Source organism: Macrotis lagotis, chromosome 8, assembly GCF_037893015.1.
Source record: "Macrotis lagotis isolate mMagLag1 chromosome 8, bilby.v1.9.chrom.fasta, whole genome shotgun sequence".
Taxonomy (NCBI): domain Eukaryota; kingdom Metazoa; phylum Chordata; class Mammalia; order Peramelemorphia; family Peramelidae; genus Macrotis; species Macrotis lagotis.
The window spans coordinates 178,062,724-178,089,250 of record NC_133665.1 but is presented as its reverse complement, the minus strand read 5'-3'; the positions used below and the strand labels follow the sequence as shown (position 1 = coordinate 178,089,250).

The window sequence follows — 26,527 nt, the reverse complement described above, 5'->3', positions numbered from 1 at the left end:
ATTGATTCAACAAAAGGATCTGCACCCTCCCATCAATAGAACCCCTGGATACCTGGTCTGATAAAGCATCAGATTGTAACCTCTCCTTAGGATATCTCCTTAGGTGTATGACATCTATTCTCCAGCCAGGTATGAGGTAAGGGCTGAAGGGGAATCAGAGAGAATACTAAGGACCTGATCACACAGATCAAGATTTCCTGCTGGAAATCTCAGCTGTCTCTTCTCCCAGCTTCCCAGAATTCAAAAAACTTATCCTTCTCAAAAGATAACAAATCTAACAAGCCTTATCTGTTACAATTCAATAAAAGTTTATTGTAAGTGTCCAAATCATCATACCATGTGATGATAGAAGGTCCCTAGACTGCCCTCTCTCATCACAGATTCTGGGAAGTCGGGGGCTCCACTTAAATGACACCATGTACTCCTTGAGAGCTAGCAGACTTATATCTCTTCCTCCTGCACTCTCTAAGGCACAGCTGTGGAAACAAATATCTCCTCCTTCCAATGCTCTTCCAGGCTCAGACCAGACCTCATTCTTCTCTTCTGCCTTCCTCTTCCCCTCCTTCTCCTTCCCCAGGCCGTCCCTCACTCTGGTGATATACTTCCTCTTACCTCCCCCTCACGACTCAGCTCGGCTCAAGGGCTCCCTCCTCTTCTCTGAGCACTGGGAGGCTTTTGGTCTTGTCTCTATTTCAATCACTCCGCCTAATGCCTTGAATGTAGACAGTACTTAATGTTTGCTGAATTGAACTGGATGTTTGTCAAATATGTGGATGACAAGAAGGTGGTACAGAGAGCCAACATGCTGAATGACAATCAAAGTCAGAAAAAAAGATCTCTAGACATGTTTGCCCTGAATTGAGTAAGATGCAATTTCCCAGGCATACACTTGGGCTCCAAAAACAAATTTCACAAGTATAAGACAAGGGAGATGGGATGAGTTGATGGACTTCTGCAAACGAAACGGGCTTCTTTTGTTGTTGCGGTTCTGTCACTGCAGTTGGGTCTGTTGACTTCATTTGAGGTTTTTCTGGCAAAGATACTGAAGTGGTTTCTCATTTCCTTCTCTCGCTCATTTTACAGATGAGGAAACTGAGGCACACAGGCTTAAGTGTTGTGTCCAGGATCACACTGCTGAGAAGTGTCTGAGACTGGATTTGAACTCAGGAAGAAGAGTCTTCCTGACTCCAGGTCCAGAGCTCGCTCCACTGTGCCTCCTAGCAGCTATGGCAGCCACCTAAGATAAAGCTGTCCTAGCCTCCGTTCCTGAGTCACAACGTCCAGAATGAAGGAGAGAATAGCTCACACAAACACAATCTAGACTCCCAGCTACTCTGGGTTCAAGAAGCCCACTTTGGGAATAACAGCTGTCACTTAAATGACACATTAAAGATCACAAAGTACTTTACAAAGTTAACCAATATGATCCTTACAATAACCCTGTAAGTTAAGAGCTGCATGTGAGAAAACTGAGACTCACAGGGAGGGAAGGGGGGGTCCCAGAACCCCGAAGACCTGGATGAGCCCCAGGCTCTCCTGACATCACATTCAGCATTTGGGCCACATCTGGGGGGGAGGAAGGTGGCAAGAATGGCCAAGAGAAGACTTGAGGAGAACAAGACAGTGAACTGCCAGGGCTTAGAGACCTGCCTGTCCCAGGAAAGAAGACCCGATCTGGGGCTACTTGACCTAGGGAAGTATAAGGGAGAGAGCAAGCTTGACAACACTCAGAGCTGGTCCAGAAGTTTATTGCCTCCAAATACAATGGATTCTTCCCCACAGGAAGCATTCAAGCAGAAACCCCAAGGTTACTTCTTGAAGATATTATTAAATGCCTTCTTAGTTAAATTAGGTAGTTTAGCAGCTAGGTGGTCAGGAGTCAGGAGGACCTGAGTTCAAATCCTGCCTCAGACACTTGACATTCATTAGCTGTGTGACCTTGGGCATATCACTTAACACTGACAGTCTCACATCCAGGGCCATTTCCAGTCATCCTGATTTATATCTGCCCACTGGACCCAGATGGCTATGGAGGAGAAAGTGAGACTGGTGACTTAGCACACCCCCCCTCCCCCCTCAATTCATGAGCTTGTTCATAGTGTCACCTCCTGATGTCAAGATCTTCAAGAACAAAGGACAAACACACAGACACTCAGTTAAGTTGAGAAACTTATCTTACCTTTCAAGTATTAAAAGGGGAAAGTGGAATGGGGGAGGGAAAGAGGAACAAACAGAAGGAAGAAGGGGCAGAGGGAAAGGGGGAAGAAAGGGGAGGGGGGGGTTGGATTCAAAGGGGCAAAACACATTCAGAAACAAAATACTGGGGAATATGGAAAAAAGCAAAAAAAAGGGGGAAATATAAACAGAGGGACAATAGCATGGAGGACAATAAAGAGTTAGTAATTATAATTTTGAATGTGAATGGAATGAACTCTCCCATGTAAGCAAATAGCAGACTGGATTAAAAACCAAAATCCTACAATATGCTGCTTACAAAAACTCATCCAAAGCAGAAAGATACATATAGAGTAAAGGTAAAAGGTTGGAGCAAAACAGATCAACAGCCAAATGGCATTAAAAGAGATAAGCAAGGAAACTGTATCCTCCTAAAATGTGCCATAGACAATAAAGTAATTTCAATACTGAATATGGATGCACCAAGTGGTATTGCATCAAGATTCTTAGAGAAGTTGAATGAGTAACAGAAAGACAGCAAAACTACTGGTCGGAGACCTCAACTTCCCACTCTCAGATTTAGAAAAATCTAACCATAAAATAAATGAGAAGGAAGTTAAGGAGGTAAACAGAATGTTAGAAAACCTAGCTAGACATGATAGACCTTTGGAGAAAGTTGAATGGGACTAGAAAGGAATATACTTATTTTTCTGCAATACATGGCATTTATACAAAAATTGACCATATACTAGGGCATAAAAACGTAATGATAAAATGCAGAAAGGCAGAAATAATGAATACATCCTTCTCAGACCATATGCAATAAAAATCACATGAAATAATGGACCAGGGAGAAATAGACCTAAAACTAATTGGAAACTAAATAGTCTTATTTTAAAGAATGAGTGGAACAAAGAACAAATCATAGAAAGAATTAATAATTTCATCCTAGATAATGACAATAACAAGACAACATACCAAAACCTATGGGATACAGTTGTCAGGGGATATATTATATCTTTAAATGCTTACATGAATAAATTGGAGAAAGAGGAAATCAATGAATTAAATATGTAATTAAAAAATTAGAGAAAGAACAAATTAAAAGCCCCCCAAATTAGAAATGCTAAAAATTAAAGGAGAAATTAATTAAATCTAAAGGAAGAAAACTATTGAACCAATAAATAAAACTATGAGTTGGTTTAATGAAAAAAAAACCAATAAAATTGATAAACCTCTGGTTAATTTGATTAAAAAAAGAAAAGAGAAAATCAAATTACCAGTATCATAAATGAAAAAAGGTGAACTCACCACCAAGGAGGAGGAAATTAAAGTAACAATGCAGAATTATTTTGCCCAACTATATGCTAATAAATTTGATAATCTAGTGAAATATCTGAATATTTACAAAAATACAAGTTGCCCAGGTTAAATTAAAAGGAAATTAAATACTTAAATAACACTATCTCAGAAAAAAAGAAATTCAACAAGCCATTATTGAACTCCCTAAGAAAAAATCTCCAGGGTCACATGGATTCACAAGTGAATTCTATCAAACATTTAAGGAACAATTAGTTCCAATTCTATACAAACTCTGGCAAAATAGTTGAGGATGGAACTCTGCCTGACTCTTTCTATGACACCAGTATGGAACACCTAAACCATAAAGAGTCAAAACAGAAAGAGAGAATTGTAGACCTATCACCCTAATGAATATAGGCACAAAAATCTTAAATAAAATCTTAGCAAAGCGATTACAGCAAGCAATCGCTAGGATAATACACTATGACCAAGCAGGATATATCTCAGGAATGCAGGATTGGCTCAGTATTAGGAAAACTAGTTTAATTAACTATATCAATAACAAACCTATCAGAAATCATAAGATTATATCAATAGATGCTGAAAAAGCCTTGGACAAAATACAGCACCCATTCCTACTAAAAACACTAGATCTAGAACATAGGAATAAATGGATTGTTCCTTAGCATGATAAGCCATTATCTATCTGAAAACAAAACAAGCATTATATGCAATGGGGATAAGCTTAGAGGCATTCCCAGTCAGGGTGAAACAGGAATGCCCATTATCACTACTACTATTCAATAGAAATGTTAGCTTCAGCAATAAGAGAAGAAAAAGAAAGTGAAGGAATTAGAATTGGGATGGAAGAGACAAAACTCTCACTCTTTGAAGATGACATGATGGTATAACCTAGAGAATACTAAAAAAAAAATCTAAAACAATACTAAAAACAATTAAGCAACTTTAGCAAAGTCACAGGATATAAACCCTCATAAATCCTCAACTTTTCTATTATGACAAGCAAGATACAGCAACAAGAGCTAGAAAGAGAAATCCCATTCAAAGTAACTTCAGACAATATAAAATACTTGGGAATCTACCTGCTAAGGAAGACTCAGAAACTCTGAAAACAACTACAAAAAACTTCTTTCACAGATCAGATTTAAAAAACTGGGGAAATATCAACTACTCATCGATAGGCCGAGTTAATATAATAAAAATGACAATTCTACCTAAATTAAACTACCTGTTTAGTGCCCTACCAATCAAAATTTCAACAAAATTACTTTAATGAGTTAAAAAAATTGTAAGTAAATCCATATGGAGAAATAAAAAGTCAAGAATTTCCAGGAATTTAATGAAAAAAGTGCAAAAGAAGATGGCTTAGCCCTACCAAGCCTTAAATTATATTACAAAGTATCAGTCATCAAAACTGTCTAGTACTGGCTAAGAAATAGAGTGGTGCATCAGTGGAATAGACTAGCTGCAAAAAAGATAGCAGGAAAGGATTAGAGTAACCTGCTGTTTATTAAACTCAGAATCCAGTTTCTGGGATAAAAACTGTTGGGGAAACTGGCAGTTAGTATGGCAGAAACTTGAATTAGAACAACATCTCACACACTATACCAAGATAAGATCAGGATGGGTACAGAATTTAGACATAAAAGAAAATATAATAAGCAAACTAGGAGATCAAGGAATAGTTTGCCTGTCAGATCTATGGAAAGGGAAGCGGTTTATGACTAAAGAAGAGATGGAGATTCTTGGGATAGCTAGGTGGCACAGTGGATAGAGCACTGGCCTTGGAGTCAGGAGTACCTGAGTTCAAATCCGGCCTCAGACACTTAATAATTACCTAGCTGTGTAGCCTTGGGCAAGCCACTTAACCCCATTGCCTTGCAAAATCTAAAAAAAAAGAGAGAGAGATAGATAGAGAGAGAGAGAGAGAGAGAGAGAGAGAGAGAGAGAGATATGGAGAACATCATTAAAAATAAACTAGATAATTTTGATTACATTAAAAAGCTTTTGCACAAACAAAATCACTATAACTAAGATCAAAAGAAATGTAGTAAATTGGGAAACAATTTTACGACTAGTATTTCTGACAAAGGACTCATTTCTAAAACATACAGAGAACTGAGTCAAATGTATATTAAAAAAAAAAAACCACAAGCCATTCCCCAACTGACAAATGGTCAAAGGATATGCAAAGGCAATTTACAGATGAGGAAATTGAAGTGATCCATAGTCATATGAAAAATTGCTCTAAATCATTACTTATTATAGAAATGCAAATTAAAGCATCTCTGAGGTACCCTCCATACCTCTCAGACTGGCTAATATGACCAGAAAGGATAATGATCAATGTTGGAAGGGATGTGGGAAATCTGGGACACTAATACATTATTGGTGGAGCTGTGAACTCATCCAACCTTTCTGGAGAGAAATTTGGAATTATGCCCAAAGTACAGCAAAAATGTACATGCCCTTTGATCCAGCAATACCACTCCTGGGTCTATACCATGAAGAGATTATGAAAAAAGGGAAAAAATCACTTTTACAAAAATATTCATAGCAGCCCTGTTTGTGGTGGCAAAGAATTGGAAATTGAGTGAATGTCCATCAATTGGGGAATGGCTTAACTAACTGTGGTATATGTATGCCATGGCTTTTAGAAACCAGGAGGGACAGGAATTCAGGGAAGCCTGGAGGGATTTGCATGAACTGATGCTGAGCAAGACGAGCAGAACCAGAAGAACATTGTACACCCTAACAGCAACATGGGGATGATGATCAACCTTATCAGGGACAATTTGGGGGTATCTGCAATGGAGAATACCATCTGTATCCATAGAAAGATTTGTGGAGTTTAAAGTATTACCTTTAATTTTTTAAAAAAAGGTATCTTATGTAATTTTGCTATCTCCTATATTTTATTTTTTTCCTTAAGGATATGATTTCTCTCTCAACACAATTTTGATCAATGTATACCATGGAAACAACATAAAAACTATCAGACTATCTTCTCTTGTGGGTGGGGGAAGAAGTGAGATTGGAGAAAAAAACTGTAAAATTAAAAAAAACCATTAAAAACAGAATAAAGGACAAACATCATCACATTACAAGGCTACTTCTTGAAGATGCTATAAAATGCTTTCTTAGTTAGACTTCGATGAACTCCTTCTGCCATCAGTCTGAATTTCACCAAATTTAGCACGGTGCCAAATGCATAAGAGAAGTTTAATAAATACTTCCTGACTGGCAGCCTCCATCTGACCCTTCCTCTACTCAGCTGCTGGAGTCATCTCCCTAAAGCAAAGGTCTGACTCCTGATCACCTTCAGGCTCAACTGTCAATCCCTCAGTGTGGCTTCTCACCAGTGTTCCTCAGGCCAGTAACACCAGCTTCCTGGCTCAGGTCTGGAATGTTCTTCTCCCTCCCCTCTCGGCCTCCTGGCTTCTTTCAAATCCCTGCTAACACTTCTCCAAGCCTTTCCTGTTTCACTTCATGGAGGCTTTCCTCTCTTGATGCCTCCAATTATCCCACACAGACTATGCTTAGGTGGCTTATCTCTCCCACTGGACTCCTTGAGAACAGCCAATTACCTTTCTTCAGATGCCCAAGCTCAGCATAGTGCCTGCAGTCTCAACATCAGCTCTGTGTAAAGGACCCTCAAACCTCATTTCAAACTGCCTTCAGGGTAGCGAGTGGACAAAAGCTGATGACTGTTCCAAGACCGTACCCCTCGTGTTAACCCGGTTATTGTTGGCAGGTCATGCTGTTGCCCTTCCTCCAGGCTCCCATGTTTGAAACTGTGACGCTACATTGGGTTCTCCACTGTCTCTCCCTCCTCATATGCAGCTACCAAGTCCTTTCGACTGTTGCCCTCGGGATTCTCCTCTCTCCCCAAGGTTTCCCTCAGCCCCTCCTCACCTCACATCTGGATGGTGTTACATCATTATCTCCTGAGACTTCAAGCCTTTCTGTCTTCACTCTCCATGACATTCTTGCACTCAAAGTTATTTTTCTTATGCCCAGATTCACTCACAGCCCTTCTCTGCTCAAAAGCCATCTTTGCCTCCAAAGTTTCCAACTCCTCTCCGTGGTGTTCCAGACCACCCACATCCAGTGTTCTAAGGTTCCAGTCTTAGATTGCACCTCTACCGACTCATGCTGTGGCCAAGCTGGACTGTTCATCATCTCCTGGGCAGGTTCTGCTCCTGTTGATGCCAATTGCTCCCTCCCGTCTCCCATGTGCTCCACTTGTCTGATCCATCTAAATGTCACTCCTCCAGGACTATACCCCTTCTGCTCAATATGATTGCCCCATCTCCTCCAATTACACACACATTCCCACAAAACCTAGAATCAGTGAGCAGAACCATGTACATCTCTTATTACTGAAATACAAAAATTATTTTACTTCAAAATATTTTGTCTCCCATTCCCCTTCAAGACCATAAGCAACAAAAATAAATAAATAAATAGATAAACAAACAAATAAATAAATAAATAAGTGATGAAAAATAAAAAAAATACCATAAGCATCATAAAAAGAAGAGTCTTCTCTTACCTCACCTTTATATCTCACCTAACATAGAACTTTGAATAGAGGAGCCACTTAAAAGTGGATTGAATTTTTAAAATTCCATGGACCTTCATTTGGAGGGGCGAAACTTCACAATATTTTCCACAAAAGCTTTTCAAAAGACAGAAGGAAAAGTGACAGGGACATGGCACAAGTATTTTACAAGCACCCAGTAATCTTTTCTTATTTGAGATGCCTTTCAGCAATCATGTAATATTTCTCTAAGTACAATCAAAGCCACATTTAACATCATTTCAGTTATTGAAGTACATTTACTATTTTTTCCTTTTTTTGCAAGGCAATGGGGTCACAGAGCTAGGTCATTATTAAGTGTCTGAAGTCACATATGGATTCAGGTCCTCCTGATTCCAGGCCCAGTGCTCTATCTACTGTGCTGCCTAGCTGCCCCTATTTTTTCTTTTTTTAATATTTAATTTAATTCAATTCCCCCATTACATATTTCCAAAACCCTGAGTTCCAAATTCTCTTCCTTCCTCCCACCTTACCACCCTTCACTGAGAGAGCAAGTTAGTTGGTATAGATTAAAAATGTGTAGTCATGAAACATTATTCATCTTAGTATGTTGACTTTTGACCTATAAAAGGGTCTACTTGCCCTAACAAAAAGGCAGTTCTTACAAAGCACTAAGTACTTTCTCAGAGTTCAATAGTCTTAAAAGGGAAGCTAAAGGTTTTGAGAAAACAGGAAGAATACTAAACATAATGACAGTGTGAGAGAGAGAGACAGAGAACAAATCTGAACATCATATCCCAGATATAAGACAAGGAAAGGATGGAGATCACAAAAGACTTCACAGTTCAAATGTGACTTGTCACCTAAACTTTCTCAACTTCAGTTCCCTTGTCTATAAAATGGGTATAAAAATAGTATCTACTTCAACAAAGTGGTAGTGAGGAACAAAGAAGATATTAGAAAGAGGTTTGTAAACATTTCAAGTCCTTTATTTTTTTTTTTAAGCTTTTGGCAAGGCAATGGGGTTAAGTAACTTGCCCAAGGCCACACAGCTCAGTAATTACTAAGTGTCTGAGGCCAAATTTGAACTCAGGTCCTCCTGGCACCACCTAGCTGCCCCCATTTCATGTTCTAATGGAGACTGTTAATAAAAAAAATATCAACTATTATCTTATCTTCTCTAGGCCTCAGTTTCCACATTTGTAAAATGAGGGATTAAATGACAAGTTAGTTGATTAACAGATCATTCAGTCCATTCCTGCTCTGAATCAATGCTTCTAACTATTATTTATGTGCCCATACATTAAAAGCTCCTTAATATGTAAACTAAAATAGGTCACATTTACTACTGCATGGTAAGCCATTAAGGATGTCTACAATAGATTAAAATAAGAAAATTCTACTCCACAGAAATTCTTTTCCTGACATTATTTGAATACAAATCTTTGTAATTAAAATTAAGCACACAAAATATATCTATGAAATTACTTTCTCCTCCAGGTATTTTAGAGCTATAATAATGATCATATATTGAAATTTCCAAGAAATGAATCTAGATGATGACTGGAATAATGAGAGTACTAACACAAAAATGTCAATTTAAATATGGAAAAGTTCATTAAATGTTTATAAGTAAGCAAGAGCAAAAGTACCAAAATTGTAAACCCCCGTATTTTTTAAAGAGAATATCATGTTTAAAATACTAACTGGAAAAAATGCTTCCCAGGAGGAAAACAGATCAACATAATACTATCAAGATTGACGTAATACCCACCCCCCAAAAAAAATTCTATCAAGGCATCTTATATTTGACAAGGTTCTTTTTTCCTCCTTGCTCTCACTGACCAACTATTTCAACTGTAAGGCAACTGAACTTCAGCCAAACTGCTGTCTATCCTTGAATGTGAACATGTTTTATGCCCATTCTTTAATTTATATAATTGAGAAGGAATCTCAGCTGGTAACAGTAATTTGACATCAATGGTAGATAAAATGCTCATTTGCATAAACTTATCCAGAAAGTAGTATTGCTGAGAACCCTTCCAAGAGAGGAAAAATATCAAAAACCCAGATACACAAATACAAAAGAGAGACTGACAGATTGGACAAAAAAGACTGAAAAAGGAGAATGATTGATGCAATTAGTGCAATTCCAGAATGTGGTGCAATTGTTAAGGGCTCCGTGAAACAAGAACTATCAAAACTACAGAATCCCAAAACCTTGAGTTAATCATCTTGTTACCCTTGGTCCTGGCAATAATCTTTCTACAAAAACATATTCCTTTGTGGCCCCACAGTTTGGAAACTGTGAATCGTTCTTGAAGAGCAGGTCTGTCGTAGTCCAAGGCTTTCCCCACAGTAGCTGCACAATAGAGTGTTTGTCACTCCCTGCCTCAGGCCCAGCCATGCTCTATGTCTCCATTTCCTCAACTATGAAACAACCAGATTAGACTAGAGAACTTCCAACATCCTTTTAGTTCTATAGATCCAATTTTCTACCAAGATGCAGAGAAGATCAAAGAGGAAAAAATCATAAGAAAAAAATGATAAAGTTAAAAATGGAATTAATTTGCAACCTGTAAATCCTATGCAAATACTTCTCTTTATTAAGAAGAAAGGATCATTGAATCTAGAAAGAATTCTGTGGAAAATTACAATCTTGAAATGCTTTTAAAAGTCACCAGTTATCTACTTACTGTTAAAGACAGAACAAAAGAACACAGACAAAGAAAAATAGAGTAGACTAGAAATGAGGTAAGCTCAGTACTTTCAGGAATTAAAAATCACTAAATACCAGGAAAAGATAAATACAAAAATGTTTTGAGTTATCTGACATTTCTGGGACTTTAGAACTTCTTAAGAAAACAGGGATTAGCATTGCTGTCTCACTTCTCCCAAGAATCAAGACTATGGCCAGCCTGCCTAGAAATCTGGAGCTATTCAAAGATAAGCTGTTCCCCTATTCCTGGGCAGCCTTTGAGATCCTGGGTCGGTACCAGAACATGTGGAACAACAACTTTCAACTGCATCCAAGCTTTAATGCATGGATCACGAAGAAAAGTGGGAACAAACCCCCTTGCATTTTACCAGGCACCCATCTAGGCTCCCAGATTTCTTCTCTCTCATTTTAGGAACAGACAGCCTGAATGCCATGCGATTCCTCACTGCTGTCATCATGATGAATCCTGAAATCTTAGAGAAAGTGTATCCAGAGCTGTGGATGCAAGTTAGCTCATGTGATGAAGATATCATCGAACCCCAAAGCATCCTGAGTGCTACAGAGAAAGCAGAGGGTTTTCTGAAAAACAGGCTAAGGCTGGAAAAGTGTTCAGATGACAAAGTGAAGATCAGACTAAAGGACTTCACAGGTACCACCCCAAATATGGGTCCTTTGGGCAGTCCACCAGAGTGGTCCATGGGGACAAATCCTACCTCCTCGTTAGCTCTGACAAAACAGAGCTACCAGCTAGCTGCTAGAGGAGCAGGCCAGGGGCTCGGACTTTGCCCCCAACCAGACCTTGCAGCAACCCAGACTGAGCTGCCCCTGACATCCTGAAATAATACAACACTCATCGCCCAGTGAAAGCAATGGAAGCCAACTCTGAGGGGGTTTCCAGAAGGAAGAAGAGTCTAACCTGAACAGAACCCGAACATCAAGGCTGCAGTCAGGGAAGCAGGCTGGCAGAAGGAGCAAACAAACAATGCATGGAACAAGCCATGAAAAAAATGCAGAATAAAGCTGAGCAGGATTCCAAGAGGAATTAAAACAAGAGCTTGGAAAATGGTTTTATCAATGAAATGAGAGCAGTCGAGGGAACTGTGGACAAGAAGTGAAAGCTATGGAGGAGAGAACCTGGATGGGAGTTAAAGTTAGAACAGAAACTTTACCCAAGCAACAACTGCCCTAAAAGACTCTGGGAGACAGCACATTAAAAAAATAAAAGTTAAAAGCTGAAGGGGGGGGGGGGAAGAAGGCATTTCAAATCAAAGGCAACTCATCTGGAGAAGAGGTCAAGTAGAGATCATTTAAGAATCACTGGTCTACCGGATGGCTATCATCACCAAAATAAAAATAATGAAGAGAGAAAGAAAGAAGAAGGGAAGGGGAAAGGAGGGGAGGGGAGGGAGGGGGGAGGGAGGGAGGGAGGAAGGAAAGAAGGAAGGAAGGAAGGAAGGAAGGAAGGAAGGAAGGAAGGAAGGAAGGAGAACGGGAGAAGAGAAAGAGAAAGAAAGAGGAAAAAAGGCCTTTATGAAGTCATAAAAGAAAACTGTCTCTTAGAACTAGAGGGCAAAGGTCTAACAGAGGAAACAAAAGCCTGTACATCACTTACTGAGAAAAACTGCAATAAGAAAACTCCTGGGAATATTATCTAAACTTGGAACTTTCAGGCCAAAGTAGAAGCAGCCAGAGGAAAAGAATTTGAGTGTCAAGAAGTCACAGTCAGGCCCACACAAGATTTAGTAGCTACCACCATAAAAGACAATAAAACAATATTCCAAAAGACAGCGGATAACGGCTTACATCCAAGAATAATGTACACAACAAAACTCAGGATTAATTCTCTGAGGGGGGGAAATAGATCTTTAATGGAGTATAGGGCTACCCAAAAATCCTGATAAAAAGAGCAAAACTGTATAAAACTCTGAAGTGCAAACTTAGGAATCTAGAGAAATTTTTAAAGGTACATTAAAGAATAATCATCACATCTAATGTGAAGAGATAATATACATGTACCCTCAGAACCCTAGCATCATCATGAATCATAAACGAACTCTAAAAAGACAAGAGGATCTGGGAGTGATTCTGTTTTGACTATCTTAAAAGATGAATGGAAAGAGAAGAGACAAGGAATGGGAGAGGAGGCAAAGAAAGAATGGGGAAAATTATTTCACATAATATAGAAATTAGGAAGAAGAAGTTGGGTGAACAGGTGACACTTGAACCATACATCTGAACTGGTCAAAGAACACACACACACACACACACACACACACACACACACACAAAGAGAAAGAGGGTTACAGAAATATATTTTACTACAGGGAAGTAAGAGAAGGGGGAAAGGGAAAGTCTATTAAGGAAAGGGCTAAAAACTTACCAATTATGAACAAAAATATTTATGGAAGAAAACTGTCTCTTAGAACTAGAGTGTAAAGTTCTAACAGAGAAAAAAAATCCTGCACATCACTTATTGAGAAAAATTGCAATAAGAAAACTTTTTGCAAAAGCAGAGAATTAGAGACTGAGGGGCACCTATCAACTGAATCAAGCCTGAACAAGTAATGGCATGATTGTGATGGATACCACTGTTCAATAAGAAATGATGAAGGGGACAGTTTCAGAAAAACATAGAAAGATTTATATGAACTGACAAAAAATAAAGTGAGCAGAACCAGGAAAACAATTTATTAAATAGCAATATAAAAAGACCAAAAACTCAGAGACTTTAGAACTCTGATCAACAATGCAATAAATAGCATGATCCCAGAAGACTAAGGTTACCTACCTACCTACCTCCTGATAGCGAGATGACAGGCTCACAGAACAAATTAAGATATATTTTGGGGGGTCTTGGTCAATGTAGGAACTTGTTTTTCTTGGCTGAACGTGCTTATAACACTGGTTTTGTTTTTCTTTCTCCTTGGAAAAAGGGAAGGTAATAGGAAGAGAACTCAGATTCCCACTGATTTAGAAAAGATAAAAAAGAGTGATAAAGGAGAAAGATAACCAAACTATAAATACCCCAAGCACTAGATAGTATCTATGATGCTCAGCATTAACTTATTCAGCAACATAATGCTGCAGCAAAGGTGCTTATAAACAAACACGGTAGGTTTTTAGAACTTAACAAATAACATGAATTAACACTAACAGATAGCTCCTAATGGTAAAAATATTGGTATGTGGTAGGCAAATCCATATGCATAATTAAAATTCCCTCTGTCTATGTAGAGATTGACATCAGATTCTTGGCCAAGAAGAGAGTAAAAATTTTTTTCAAGCTGCTTATTTAACAGTATTCATGTTCTTCCATAAATTAAGCATATGACAGTTATCTGAGCATCCATTAGTATCACATACTCCAACTAGTTTTATCTCTTCCTAAGAACTTCTTAATCAAAAATTGACTTTAAAAGGCAAAAATGACTAAATAATCTGGAAATACTTTAAAACTCAAACTCCCTATATCCTACCTAAATTATAGACACAGTCCTATGCAGTCAGTAATGCTGGTTAATAGTCCATTATGATATTTTTAAAAAACAAACTATTACTGTAATCTACATTTTAAGTGATTTAACTGACCCTTCATCATTTCTTTCCATTCTCTATTTCTCTGCCTCCCTCTCTACAGTGTTATTTCTATTCCCTAATTTCCTTCTTTCTTCCTGTCTACTTTCTCATTCCTTCTATTCCCTGACCTCCTTTAACACCCTAATTCAGTCCCCCATCATTTCTCCTTATTGTTGTTGCTCCTCCTCCTTTGTTCTCAAAAAAGGCCCAATGACATCATCTCTTGTTGGAAACAGCCTCTCCCCAGAGAGAAATCCATCTCCACACTAATCAAACTCAACTGACTCTACTGCCTTAAGCTCAACTGGAAACTCTTCTTTCCTCTAGTTTGGCATTTAAAACTCCTAAAATTGGTGTTGCCTTCCCTTCTCCATCTTCTTCCTCAATGCTTCCCCTCCCCGTGCTCCGACCCAGACCTCCGCCCTCCTGGATGCTCCTCGCACCCCACACCTCATGTCTTGGGTCCATGCCATGGTTCCTATGCTCAGTACTCAAAGCCCTGGCTAACTGTGAGATGCAGTTCTTCCAGAGGCCTTTCAGAGCCTTCCAGACACTAGTGGCTTCCCTTCCAACTATTCTGGGCACCTTATACAGACCTACATTTTATATACCATGTTTTCTCCCCAATTACAATATAAGCTCCCTGAGGTCAGGGACTGTCTTTGGATTCCCAGTGCCTGGCACACTGGAAGAACTTACTCAAAGATGTTGACTGACTGATTTCCTGTTTTGAGGTCTATAAAACTTGCCGGAATGTTAGCCCTGTTCATTATTCACCTATGTGTGTTCAATGCTATCTTTGCAAAGGCACTAACTTCTTAATAGAAATATAGCAAGGGTTAATGGTAGCTCCCTAAACACAGCTTCTGGTGTGGCTCTTCCCTCAGGAGCAATCCCCTGGGCACAGTGAAGCAAGCAACCAAGGGAAATGCTTTAGGACACTTTGGCTGTTGCTCAGCTTTACTTATGTCAATCGTTGCCATTTTGTTATTTTGCACCAAACCCTGAACTGCTAAGAAGACTTCTTCCTGATTCCCGAATAGTGCTCATGCTCATCTCAGCCCAATGCAGCTAGGTGTTGGGAGCACCCTGGCTCACTTGGCATTTTACACAACACGATCAGAATGATGAGCCTTCTGAATCTAAGCCAACCACTGACCTAGAAGCCCTTAGGAACCAGGACACTTGAACATGCCACAAATAGAACCTTTTGTGAGTCACCTTGAGGAGTGGGAGATGCTGATCCCCAAGGCTAGAGTTGGTGTGCATAGCCCCCAAACCTCAGCTAGCTTCCAGAAGTGCCAAGGCACTGCTCTCCTCCCCAGTCCGCCATCTACTGTTGATCAAAGGTCACCCCTCTGTGCTTGACTGACGCAAGCCCCGTGAGACCTGGCACCCGATCTTCCACCACTCACTTACCCCCCTTTACCACTAGTTGATTTGAGACAACAGACTGCTCAGAAAACAATGGAGATCTAACTGGACCCAAGGATCCAACCTGAGGAGCTCCCATCTCATCTCTATCCTTCCTTAACACTTTTTCAGGTTACAAAGACTATCCTTCAATAAAGCTCAACAGGCTTCTCCATTTCTATGCCTTTTTTCACTCCGGGGTATAGTTCATGACAGAATTATATAGAAAGCAAGAGTTTCTAAAGATAGGAAGGCAGGAATAGGAGAGTCAGATCCATTCTCTTTACCAAGTGCTTTCTGTAAACCTCCAAAGTAGCCCCGACACATTTAGAAAACGGAAGAGGGTCTTCATTTAATGCCTTAGTTCATCGTTATGCTTATGAGTCTCTTCCTTCACCAAAAAAATTTAGAGCTGAAAAAGCCTTAAAGATCATTTATTCAGGGTTTAAAAAGCATTTATGAAGCCCTTACAATGTACAGAGCACGGTGCTATTTAATTTAACAATAAGTAAATGATAAATAGAGTCTGACACTCATTCCTCAGAAGGGAGGTCATTTACTGAACTTTGCAGAACCACTGAGAGAACAAGAGCTGAATCCCAGGTCTTTAGACACCCGGGTCTGTGGTTTTCTATCCCACCACCCTGCAGCCCCTTCAAGAGCCCTGGACCTCCTGAGTTGAACTTGAAGGAACCCCAAGACACTGCCAACACTGAACTTCTTTTCAAGCATGTATTTTATTACATAATTATCCCAGTTTCAATATAAAAGTATTTCAAAATGAGGACAAATACTTTTTTTCACAAAAAAAAAGTCTTTCATATTTCAAATGATGCCTAATTTCATCCGTAAATATTCTGTAGCACACTCCTCCCCCTTCCCTGGCCCTTTCTCACTTAGCAAGAAAAATTAATCACCCCTGGGCCAACCTTCTGATGATAAATCCCTTCAGATTTAATTAAGCCAGTCCTCCAAATTCAGACCCAATCCAACACAGGTCTGTAGCTGAAAAGGACTTGAGACTTGGGCTCCTCTGGCATTGATTTCAAAAACTCAGGATCCCTCCTGTGACATAGTGAAGTCCCTTCAGGGAGGTGGGCTTCTGGGGAGAAATCCTGGGTCAAGTTTTGTTCAAGAGGGTTTAGCAACTGCAGGGAGAACCTGATTACAGCGACTGATAAGCAAAAATGCCACAGCTCCTGGGTGCAAGAAGAAAACTGCCCAAGGATAAGCACCAGGTGAGGGGCTGAAGCTGATATCCTGCCAGATAAGAAATGAATGAGGTCACTTCCAACTCTAAAGTTCTGAGATTCTGCACATGGTTCAATCAGTAGAGGGTTTTGTACCAAGACAGCTCGATCAAACTGTGTCCCCACGAACGCCCAGGAAGTTGGCTCAGCCACCGGCCCTGCTCTGCTCACCCAGTTTTCTTACCCATCAGTTTGAAATTCTGCTCTAGGACCACAAAACCACAAAAAATGAACTCCTCATCCACAGGCCAGGGGCAGAGAAGCTCTCCTTGCTAAAGGACAGAAGAGAAGGCAAGGCTCTTTGTAAATTAGTAAAACACCATCTATCTCTGCAGGAGTAATTTCCATCCACAGTCTAGGCAGTTATCTCTGAAAGGAGGCACAGATCCCAGGAGCTCCCTCAGTCCTCTTCTGCGCCCCATACAGATCCTCCTTCAATGTATCAAGGGTCAGGAGCATTCCTCCAGGCACCTGATAACTGAAAAGATGCTAGGCAAGCAGTCAGGGTCCATCAGAACCTAGGGCCCAGGGGCCCAGTCTCTTCTCTCCATCTAAAATGAGCTTATACTTTGATGGCATATCTAATTCCTGAGGAGCCACCTCTTTCTCCTGAAGGCTGAGCCCAGGAAGCGAAGCGACTCTGCCCTGGCCCATAGGCAGTAGGTTCTCAAGTGTATATCTACCACCTGCAGATATGCAGGGAGAATGGTACACTGTCAGGTCACTTTAGAATTATTTGTAAACCAGCCAACAGATCTAATCAAAAGATGTCCCGGGAACCAGAGAAGAGCTGGTAGGTGTGACCGTCTTTCACTGTCAATGAGCTCAGAAAGATCATAAAGAATGGGAGAAGGATTGTGGAACCAGAGATAGGGAAATACCCTTCTTTTCAAAAAAAAAGCTAAGAGTGGAGCAGTTTGGTGGTGTAGTGGACAGAGCACCAGACCTGGAATCAGGGGGACCTGAGTTCAAATCTGAACTCAGACACTTATTACCTAGCTGTGTGACCTTGGGCAAAAAAAAAAAAGGCTGAGTTAAATAGGCAAATTAGAGAACCTGGAAATCTGTCTCTTCTTCCTAGTACAATCCCAGAATAAATTATTAAAGGAATTGTTTATGAACATCTAAAAGGGGAAGCTAGGATTATCAAAAATCAGTAGAGGTTCATTAAGATAGGTCATGTAAGGGGCGGCTAGGTGGTGCAGTGGATAGAGTACCGGCCCTAGAGTCAGGAGTACCTGAGTTTGAATCTGGCCTCAGACACTTAATAATGACCTAGCCTTGTGGCCTTGGGCAAGCCAATTAACCCCACTGCCTTGCAAAAACTAAAAAAAAAAAAAAAAAAAAAAAAAAAAAGATAGGTCATGCTGCACTAATGCACTGTTGGTGGAGTCATGAACTGGTCCAACCATTCTGGAGCAATTTGGTGCCATGCTTAAAGGACCACAAAACTGTGATCCAGAAATAACACTACCTGGTCTGCAATCCCAAAGAGATAAAAAAAAATAAAAGATTAAGGGACCTTACTGTACAAATTCTGTTTATAGCAGCTTTTTTGTTGCAAAGGGTAAGAATTGGAAATCAAAGGAATGGCCACCCTGAGGTCAATATGATGGAATACTATTGTGCTAAAAGAAGGGACAGGCAGGCAGATTTCAGGAAAACCAGGAAGACTTATATGAGCTGATGCAAAGTGAAGTGAGCAGAACTGGGAGAACTCTGAACCCTAAAATGGCCACACTATACAAAGAAGAATTGTGTGAGACTCGACTCTTCTCAGCAATACAAAGATCCAAGACAACTCCAAAGAGCTCATGATGAAACATTGGATCCCCCTTCAGAGAAAGACCTGATATTGTCTGAACACAGATGGAATGTCTTTCTTTTCATTTTTTTGTTCCTTTTCCTGAACAAAATAACTCCTAAGGAAATATTTTGTATGATTGTATGTGTATAATGTAGATTATATGGTTTATTGTCTTGGGGAGGAGGGGAATGAAGGGAGAAGTCAAAACTTTTTTTTTAAATGTTAAAAATGGTTTTAGTGTGTAATTGGGAGGAAATAATATTTAAAAAACAATCAGTCATATGAGACTGCACTCATTTCTTTTGAACACGCTAATGGACTGGATCAGGAGAATGTTGTAAATACAGAATACTGAGACCCGGGCAAACGTTTCTCAGCATAACTGTGTGTGAAGTGGCAAGATGACAGGTTGGCGATGGCTATCAGGGGGTTCAGAACTGGTCCGATGGTTGACTCCAGTACCTAGAGGAGTCGGGAAGGGGACAAGGCCAACTTGGAAGGCCTCCAGTGGAGAGCTCCAGGAATCTGCCCGGACTCTGTCCTTGGCCCTGGCGTTATCAGTGATGTGGAGTGAAGAAACACCTAGCTGCTGCTCCTATGCAACCTGCACTAACGGGAAGGGGGAGGGATGGGTGACCCCCTGAGCGGCCTCATGCCACCAAAGGGGTGTCCTGGGCATCCCTCGGGGATCCGGGTCTCCTTACTGCCCTTGGTGCCACCACCCTCTGCAAGTCCTTTGGAAAGCCCGGAATGAGGGCCTTTGTCCACCCTCCCCTCCCTGGTCTTCCCTGATCCATGTGGAAGTCCCCGAAAGCACTTTCCACTGGGTGTTGCTTCAGCACGTGGCACGCCATGTCGCACATTTGGAGAGGCTTAAAGATATTTTAAAATTAATTGCATTTAATAATTTAATTAAATTAAACGAAGGGCTGATCTGCTGATAGAAAGGATCTCAAAAGGGTGGAATAGTTCAATCTATTAAGATGAAATTTAATAAAAGCAATGCCTCAACCTATGGGTAGGCTGCGATGAGGGCGGCCTGGGGCGGAGGTGAGCCAGGAGGGTCTGAGTTCGAATCCGCCCTCAGACACTGGGCACTTAGGCTGTGTGCCGGCCAGCCGGCCCTCCCCAAAGGGCGAGAGACGAGAGGGGGGAAAGCCGGGAGGGCGCGGGGCGCCCCAACAGCACCCGGGCTCCGGGCCGGGCAGGGCAGGCGGCAAAGCGGGGGGCCAGGGGGAGGGGAGGGGGCGGCGCCCCGGGCCGAAACCCGCCCCGGCCAGCCCCCCGCGCCCCTCCTCCGGCCAGCCCCCGCCCCCCGCGTCCCTCCTCCAGCCAGCCCCCGAGCCCCGCCCCGGCCAGCCCCCGCCCCGCCCCCCGCGCCCCGCCCCGGCCAGCCCCCCCGCCCCCCCTTGTGCCCCCGCTTTTCCCGGCCGCGGCAGTGTTGGGGCGCGGGGGGGGGGGGCGGTAACTTTTCCCAGGGCCGAGCACGGGCGCCCCGAGGCAGCTCCGGAAGCCCCGGCCGGCGGGGGGGGGGCGCCCCCAAGTCCCTCCGGCCCCCCTCCTGTCAGCTCCGAGGCGCGCGGCCCGGGGGGCGGGCCCCTGGGGGCGCCCCGGGACCCCCGGCCGCCCCGCCCCCGCGCTCCGGAGTTGGTCCCGGGCCGGGCGGAAGCGCAAGTTGGCGCCCCTCCCCCTCCCCGCCGCGGGGTCCCCCGGGCCCCCCGCGCCCCGCTCACCCAGGGGCAGCGTGCTCCAGCTCCGCTCCCGGGCCCCCTCCCCCCCCGGCCCCCCGGCCCCCCCGCGCCCCCCGGCCCCCCGGCCCCCCGCGCCCCGCTCACCCAGCAGCAGCTTGCTCCAGCTCCGCTCCCGGGCCCCCCTCCCCTCCCCCCGGCCCCCCGCGCCCCCCGGCCCCCCTCCCCCCGGCCCCCCGGCCCCCCGCGCCCCGCTCACCCAGCAGCAGCGTGCTCCAGCTCCGCTCCCGGGCGCCGGGCGGCCGCGGGCCCAGCCGCGCGCGGAGCCCCGCGGACACGCGGGCCAGCAGGCTGCGGCCGGGGGGCGCCGGCTCGGGCCGCGCCGGCTCGGGCCGCTGCCCCTTCCTGCCGGCCCGCCGGCCGCCGCCGCCTCCGGGCAGCTCCCGCTCGGGCTCGGGCTCGCCGGCGGCGCGGCGCGGCTGCGGGGAGGCGCGGGGGGCAGCGGCGGCCGCCTCTCGCTGCCGGCTCCGCGGCTGCACGACCATCTTCGCATAGTCCGCGGCCGGGCGCCGGCGGGACGGGCGCGGCGAGCCTCCGCCGGGGGCCGCCGCGGCCAGCGCGCCCCCGCCGCCTCCGAGCCGCCGGCGGAGCGGCCGGGCAGCGAGCGGCCGAGCGTCCGGGCGCACGGACTGCCGGCCCGACTGACGGGCGGACGGAGCGCGGGCGGCTCGGCGGGGCCCGCGGGGCGCCGGCCGGGACGGAGACGCGCCGCGCCCATTGGCCGGCGCCGCGGCCGGGGGCGGGGCCGGCCCGGGGACACGCCCCCGACGGCTCGCGGCGGCCCCGGCGGCGGGGCCTCCGGTTGCCGGGGCGACGGGAGAGAACGCCGCGGAGGAGGGGCGGCCGCGCGCGCGGGGGGGGCGGGGGCGGGGAGGGAGGAGCCGCCAGCGAGCGCGCCCCCGCGGCCCGGCCCGCCCCGCCCCTCGGGCCGCGGGGGGCGCGCGCACTTCCGGGATCCGAGCTCCCTGGGCTCTGCCCCACGTGGACGCCGGCCGCGGTCCGCGGGGTCCCCCTCCCGGGCACGGGGGGCAGCGAGCCCGGGCTGGGCCCCCCGCGGCGGCCCGCCGGCCTCAGTCTCCCCCTCCGTCAGGGGAGCTCCTTCCCGATCTTGGGGGCGCCCGAATCCTGGGGTCCGTCCCGGACTCCCCGCCGCGGCCCCCGAAGCAGCCCGGCCCGGGGGCGCGGGGGGCAGAGGAAGGCAAGGCTGGTAGAGGGGCCCCGGCGCGGGCACAGGCCGGGCTCGGACCCCCCTTGTCCAGCCCCCAGCGTCCACAGAGGCCCCGCCCCCCCGGGCCCGGCCCCGGCCCCCCACCCCCCCCGCCCCTCCGGGCCCCAGGCTCCTCACCCCCGCCCCCCGGGCCCGGCCCCGCCTCACCTGGCCGCAGGTACAGGCCGGCCGGCATGTCCCCGTCTGAGCGGACTGTGCGGACACGGCCGGGCCGAGCGGCCGCCCGGGCTGCCTTGGCCTTTGCCTCCTGGGACGCTCGTGGGAGTGGGACCCGCGCCGAGCCTTATTAGTGACGTCCTGCGAGGCACGGCCCGGCGTCTGCCCTCCTGCCTTCCTTCCCTCATGTTTCTCCCCCCATGGCCCACCCCACAGCAGCACCCTTAAGCAAAGGGGCTCAGGGAGGTTTCTTCTTTCCCTCCTCTCCTTCAGCAGGCTGACGGTGCAGGGTCCTCAGTTTCCCTTGAGCGTCTACCTGGCCTGGCAGGAACAGGAGCCCGCGACTCGGGCCCCAGCGTGCCACCCAGAGACTGGCCCAGTGGGAAGCACAGCTTGGCCTGACCGGAGAGTGCCTCCTCCTAGTCTTTGGATTGGGAGCTGTCTGATGCTTATTCTCATCATTTGGACTATTCGTACCTCGAGCATATTCTCTGGTTTATAAAGACCACTAGAAATCCCCTTCCCCAAAGAAAAGGAATGGATCCCATTATACACAGATCAAATGGACTCCATTTGGGGATCGTCTCTATCTGGTTAAGTCTAGCTATGGTTTAGGCCTATTCATCTTGCCCAGATTTGGAGAAAGTTGTCAAAAATCAGTCTCAAGGAGACCCACAGAAAGTACCCATAGGTATCAAAATAGTCAGAGCATCAATTTTTAAAAATGCTTTTGTGGCAGCAGCTAGGTGACGCACTGGATAGAGCACCGGCCCTGGAGTCAGGAGGACCTGAGTTCAAATGCAGCCTGAGACACTTCATAATTACATAGCTGTGTGGCCTTGAGCAAGTCACTTAACCTCATTGCCTTGCAAAAACATATATATATGGTAAAAGAATTAGAAACAAAGTGAGTACCCATTGCTGTCCAAACCTGCATATAAATATAAAGCAATATTACATAGGGTGGTGACTATCAGAATATTAGTGGTGATTATGAGGAATTCAAAGAAACATAGGATTTGTTATCAGCTGATGCACAAAGAAATCACAACCAGGAGAATAAACAAAATGTCTAATAATGTCAGTGAAAACCCCAGAACTACAAGGGCCCTTAGAGGACATCCAGTGCCTTCCCTTCATTGTCCAGATGGATAGTATGCTGAGCCTCAGAAAAGGTACATTTGCCCCTGGTCAACACAAGGAGGAAACGGCAAAGCCAAGATGTTCACTGAGTTGGGTACCAACCTACAATGGTGATTGCTTTACCTCATTAGGCCCTGTTAGTCTTTGTGTGCCTTAGTTTTGCTTGTTTTCCTGTTACAAAGAAAGGTTGGATAAGAGGGGAGTAACTGAAGTGTTTGACAATAAATGTTTCTTTTTTAAATTAAAAAAAATTGCCAATTATTTAATTGGAAGGAATTATAAGGTGGGGTATGTTAGGAAGTGACTCTCATCAATGGCCTGATACAGTACTTATTTTAAAAATAGAAAAAAAAACAAATGTATTGAGTTAGTGAGCACTATGAACTTTACATCATTTGTTTTCATCTTTTTAAATGTCAATATTAATCATTGAATAAGAAATGAAGAAACAGGAAAGTTTATAGACAGTGATAGAGAACAAATCATACAATTGTTCCTTAGGATAACTTCTGTGAATATTATATTTTCTTGAAGCCTCAAATTTAATAACATTTTGATCCCTTCAGATTTTACCTTGGTCCAGTATATAAGATTTCCTGAAACACTTGTTTCAAAAACTGAAACTCTGTTCTTTATAAAGATCTAAAGAACCTTGTTAACTTGTTGTTTTAAGTGACCCCCAGGCCACAATCCTGTCTCAGAGCCGTGCGTTTCAATTTTAAAAAGTTTTCTGACATTTAAAGAGATTCTGGCCTTTTCACAATGGTTTTGCATACCGATTTCCTTACATCTGTGAGGTCAGTCAAGTGGATTTTTCTCAAACCACTGAAAAAGTCTGTATCCTAAAAGAGATTCAGCAATGAATTCTCAATTTCCAGAATTCTCTTATGTTTTTCAAGATAGTGGCATCTTCCTTGTTTTTGAAATATTTCAAAGCCTGAGTCAGAAGTTTTAAATTTGCAAATTTATAAAAAGACAATAAAGTCTGGTGAAAATCCAGGTTGGGACCATCTCCACCGGTAAAACACTTGCAACACCCATCACAATTTTGTGAATATAAATTGTCAATAAAAAAATATATATCAAGTAGGGTTTAATTCTTTACCTCATTAATATTTACATGGTGCTTTAAAGTTTGCAAAGCACTATAGACATATCACACTTTATCCCCACAACCACCCTAGGAATTAATACCCCAGTTTTACAGATGAGGAAATTGAGGCAGGGAGAGGTTAAGTGATTTGTTTAGGATGCACAGAACTAGCATGCTAGTGTATGAAGCAAGATTTGAACTTGTATCTTCCTGACTTCAAATTCAGCACTCTACTAAACTATGGCACTTAGCTGCCCTGTGTATTTGCTTGTTTTTACGGATGGTTAAGTTTGTCATTTGAATAGATTTTTCTGTCTCCTTTCCTTCCAGACTCCCTGGAATTTTCCTTTTTTTCCAAAGGCCAGAAACCACAGAATGGCTCTGTGTTGCAAGAGGAATGGATACTCTTGTTTCTCCTCGTCCTGGAAGCCCTCATTCCCCTCCATGCCACTTTAGGCCCCTCAGACTCCTCTCCAGGCCCTCACCCTTCCAAATTAAAAGGCATTTACCTTACACACATTTTTCTATGTACCTACTTAGGTCCATGTCTCCCCCAAAAGAATGTGACTTCCTTGAAAGCAGGGATTGTTACATATTGTCTTTGCATCCCCATCAGACAATGTCTGCCATGTAGTAAATAAATGTTTATTGCTCTATTGAAAAAAAAAAGAAAAAGGAAAAAGAAAAATGCCAAATTCGTTAGATTCAGTGTTCATTTTTCAGAGCATGCTCATGATAGGCATTTTGTTTCCACACCTGGAGTTGGAGCTATGGGGAAAGGACAGGACAATGAACCCGAAGTAGATTGAACATAAAAGTGAGGGAGAAATGAAGAGGGAAGTGAGGACATTTAATTGATCTCTTTCTCCTCATGTAAGTCAAAAGAAAAAGCAGCAGAAGATATGATGAGAGAGGGGGAATGAGGAGACAGAAAATCTAATTCCTCTTCCCTCCTTATTTCACTTTAGAATGTTTCTCCCTTCCTCCTCTTCCCCCCTTTTCTTCTACCCAGCTTTCCTCTAACATCATCACTATCTTTCCTGGCCTGCATTTTTTACCCCCCCCACACACACACACACACAATTTTGTAGGGTGAAAAGGTAGACCTGTGACTCATTTGACATATATCAATCAACTCTCTTCTCAGGTCCACACTGGCAACTCAGCAATAATAAAAGTTTTAAGAGTTTCCTAGGGCATTGAGATGTAAATGACAGAGATAGGATTTGAACTTCAGATTCTTCCAGATTCCAGGGCAAGCCCTTTATCCACCACACCATGTCAACTTTCAAATCTAAATATGAATGAGGAAAGGAAAGAGAATGGAGAAAAACCACAACATCAGAAGGAAAAGGGATGTAAGTTCAATCTTCCTCTAATGACCTGCCTGGAAAATAAAAAGTCATGGAAAATGAGAGGCAAACATCCATAACTAGGGCAACACAACTGGGGCTTTGCCATAGGACACTGAAATTATGAGAACTTATGCTCCTTCAGCAGTTGAAACAATTCATCTTGGCTCACAGTTAGCAAAAATAATGAGTTAGAATCGGAAGCTACCAGATGGCATGCATCCTTCCTTTTCCTCCTCCATCCTCAGTCTGCCCTGGTGATATTCCCAATGACAGCCTCCAGGCATCACTGGAAGAAGTCTTTGCTCCCTTGTTCCCAACTGCCTGTATCAGAATTGCTATGGTTGGGGCAAGTTTGAAAACCTATTCTTATTCTACAACCTCTTCTAAATAGTCCAGTTTGCCAGTAAAGATTGCTTTGGGGAACATGACATTGCCAGAAACTTTTTTTTTTTTTACTGGAGTACCAGAGCATGAGAAACTTTGCAGGAAAGCAGCCAAGGAAGAGCCTTGGGGAATTTGAAGGAAATAGAAAACAATCTAGGATTAGGAGGCTATGAACTGTACATTTACCCAACATTGCTCAGAGCAGCAAAGGTATAGTCCTCTCTGAGTAGGAGTGTCTGTGTGTGTATTTTAAAATGAAGAGGCACACCTCAAAGGCAAAATGTTTCATTAATGATGGCCAAAGGTTTATTTTCCTCCTCTAAGTTTTGGGAAAATGTGTGTACCAGGAAGAAACACATACTCTCTGTCCTGTCTAGTATTATGTTCTGAGTGGAAATGAAATACTCTCCTTCTGTGAAGCAACTCGCTTTAGGCCATTTCAGGCAATGGAGTTTAGTAACTTGCCCAAGGTCACATAGCTAGGCAACTGTTAGGTGTCTGAGGCTGGTTTTGAACTCAGGCACTCCTGACTTCAGGGCTGGTGCTCTACCCACTGTGCCCCGCTAATATCACTTTTGTTGGGACTGTCCTGTATAGGTGAAATACAGATCGGG

At 44.0% G+C, this 26,527-nt stretch overlaps 1 protein-coding gene and 1 pseudogene across 1 annotated transcript in view; one reads left to right on the top strand and one right to left on the bottom strand.

Annotated features, from left to right (window-relative positions):
• Window positions 1-21,039, bottom strand: part of LOC141496391 (protein C-mannosyl-transferase DPY19L1) — a 125,109-nt gene extending 104,070 nt beyond the window's left edge. Inside the window, exon 1 of the mRNA XM_074198922.1 lies at window positions 20,754-21,039. Within this exon, the coding sequence (XP_074055023.1) occupies window positions 20,754-21,039 (286 nt within the window). The remainder of the gene's footprint in view (window positions 1-20,753) is intronic.
• LOC141495096 (glutathione S-transferase kappa 1 pseudogene) lies at window positions 10,951-11,518 on the top strand (annotated as a pseudogene).
• Window positions 21,040-26,527: the final 5,488 nt, after the last annotated feature.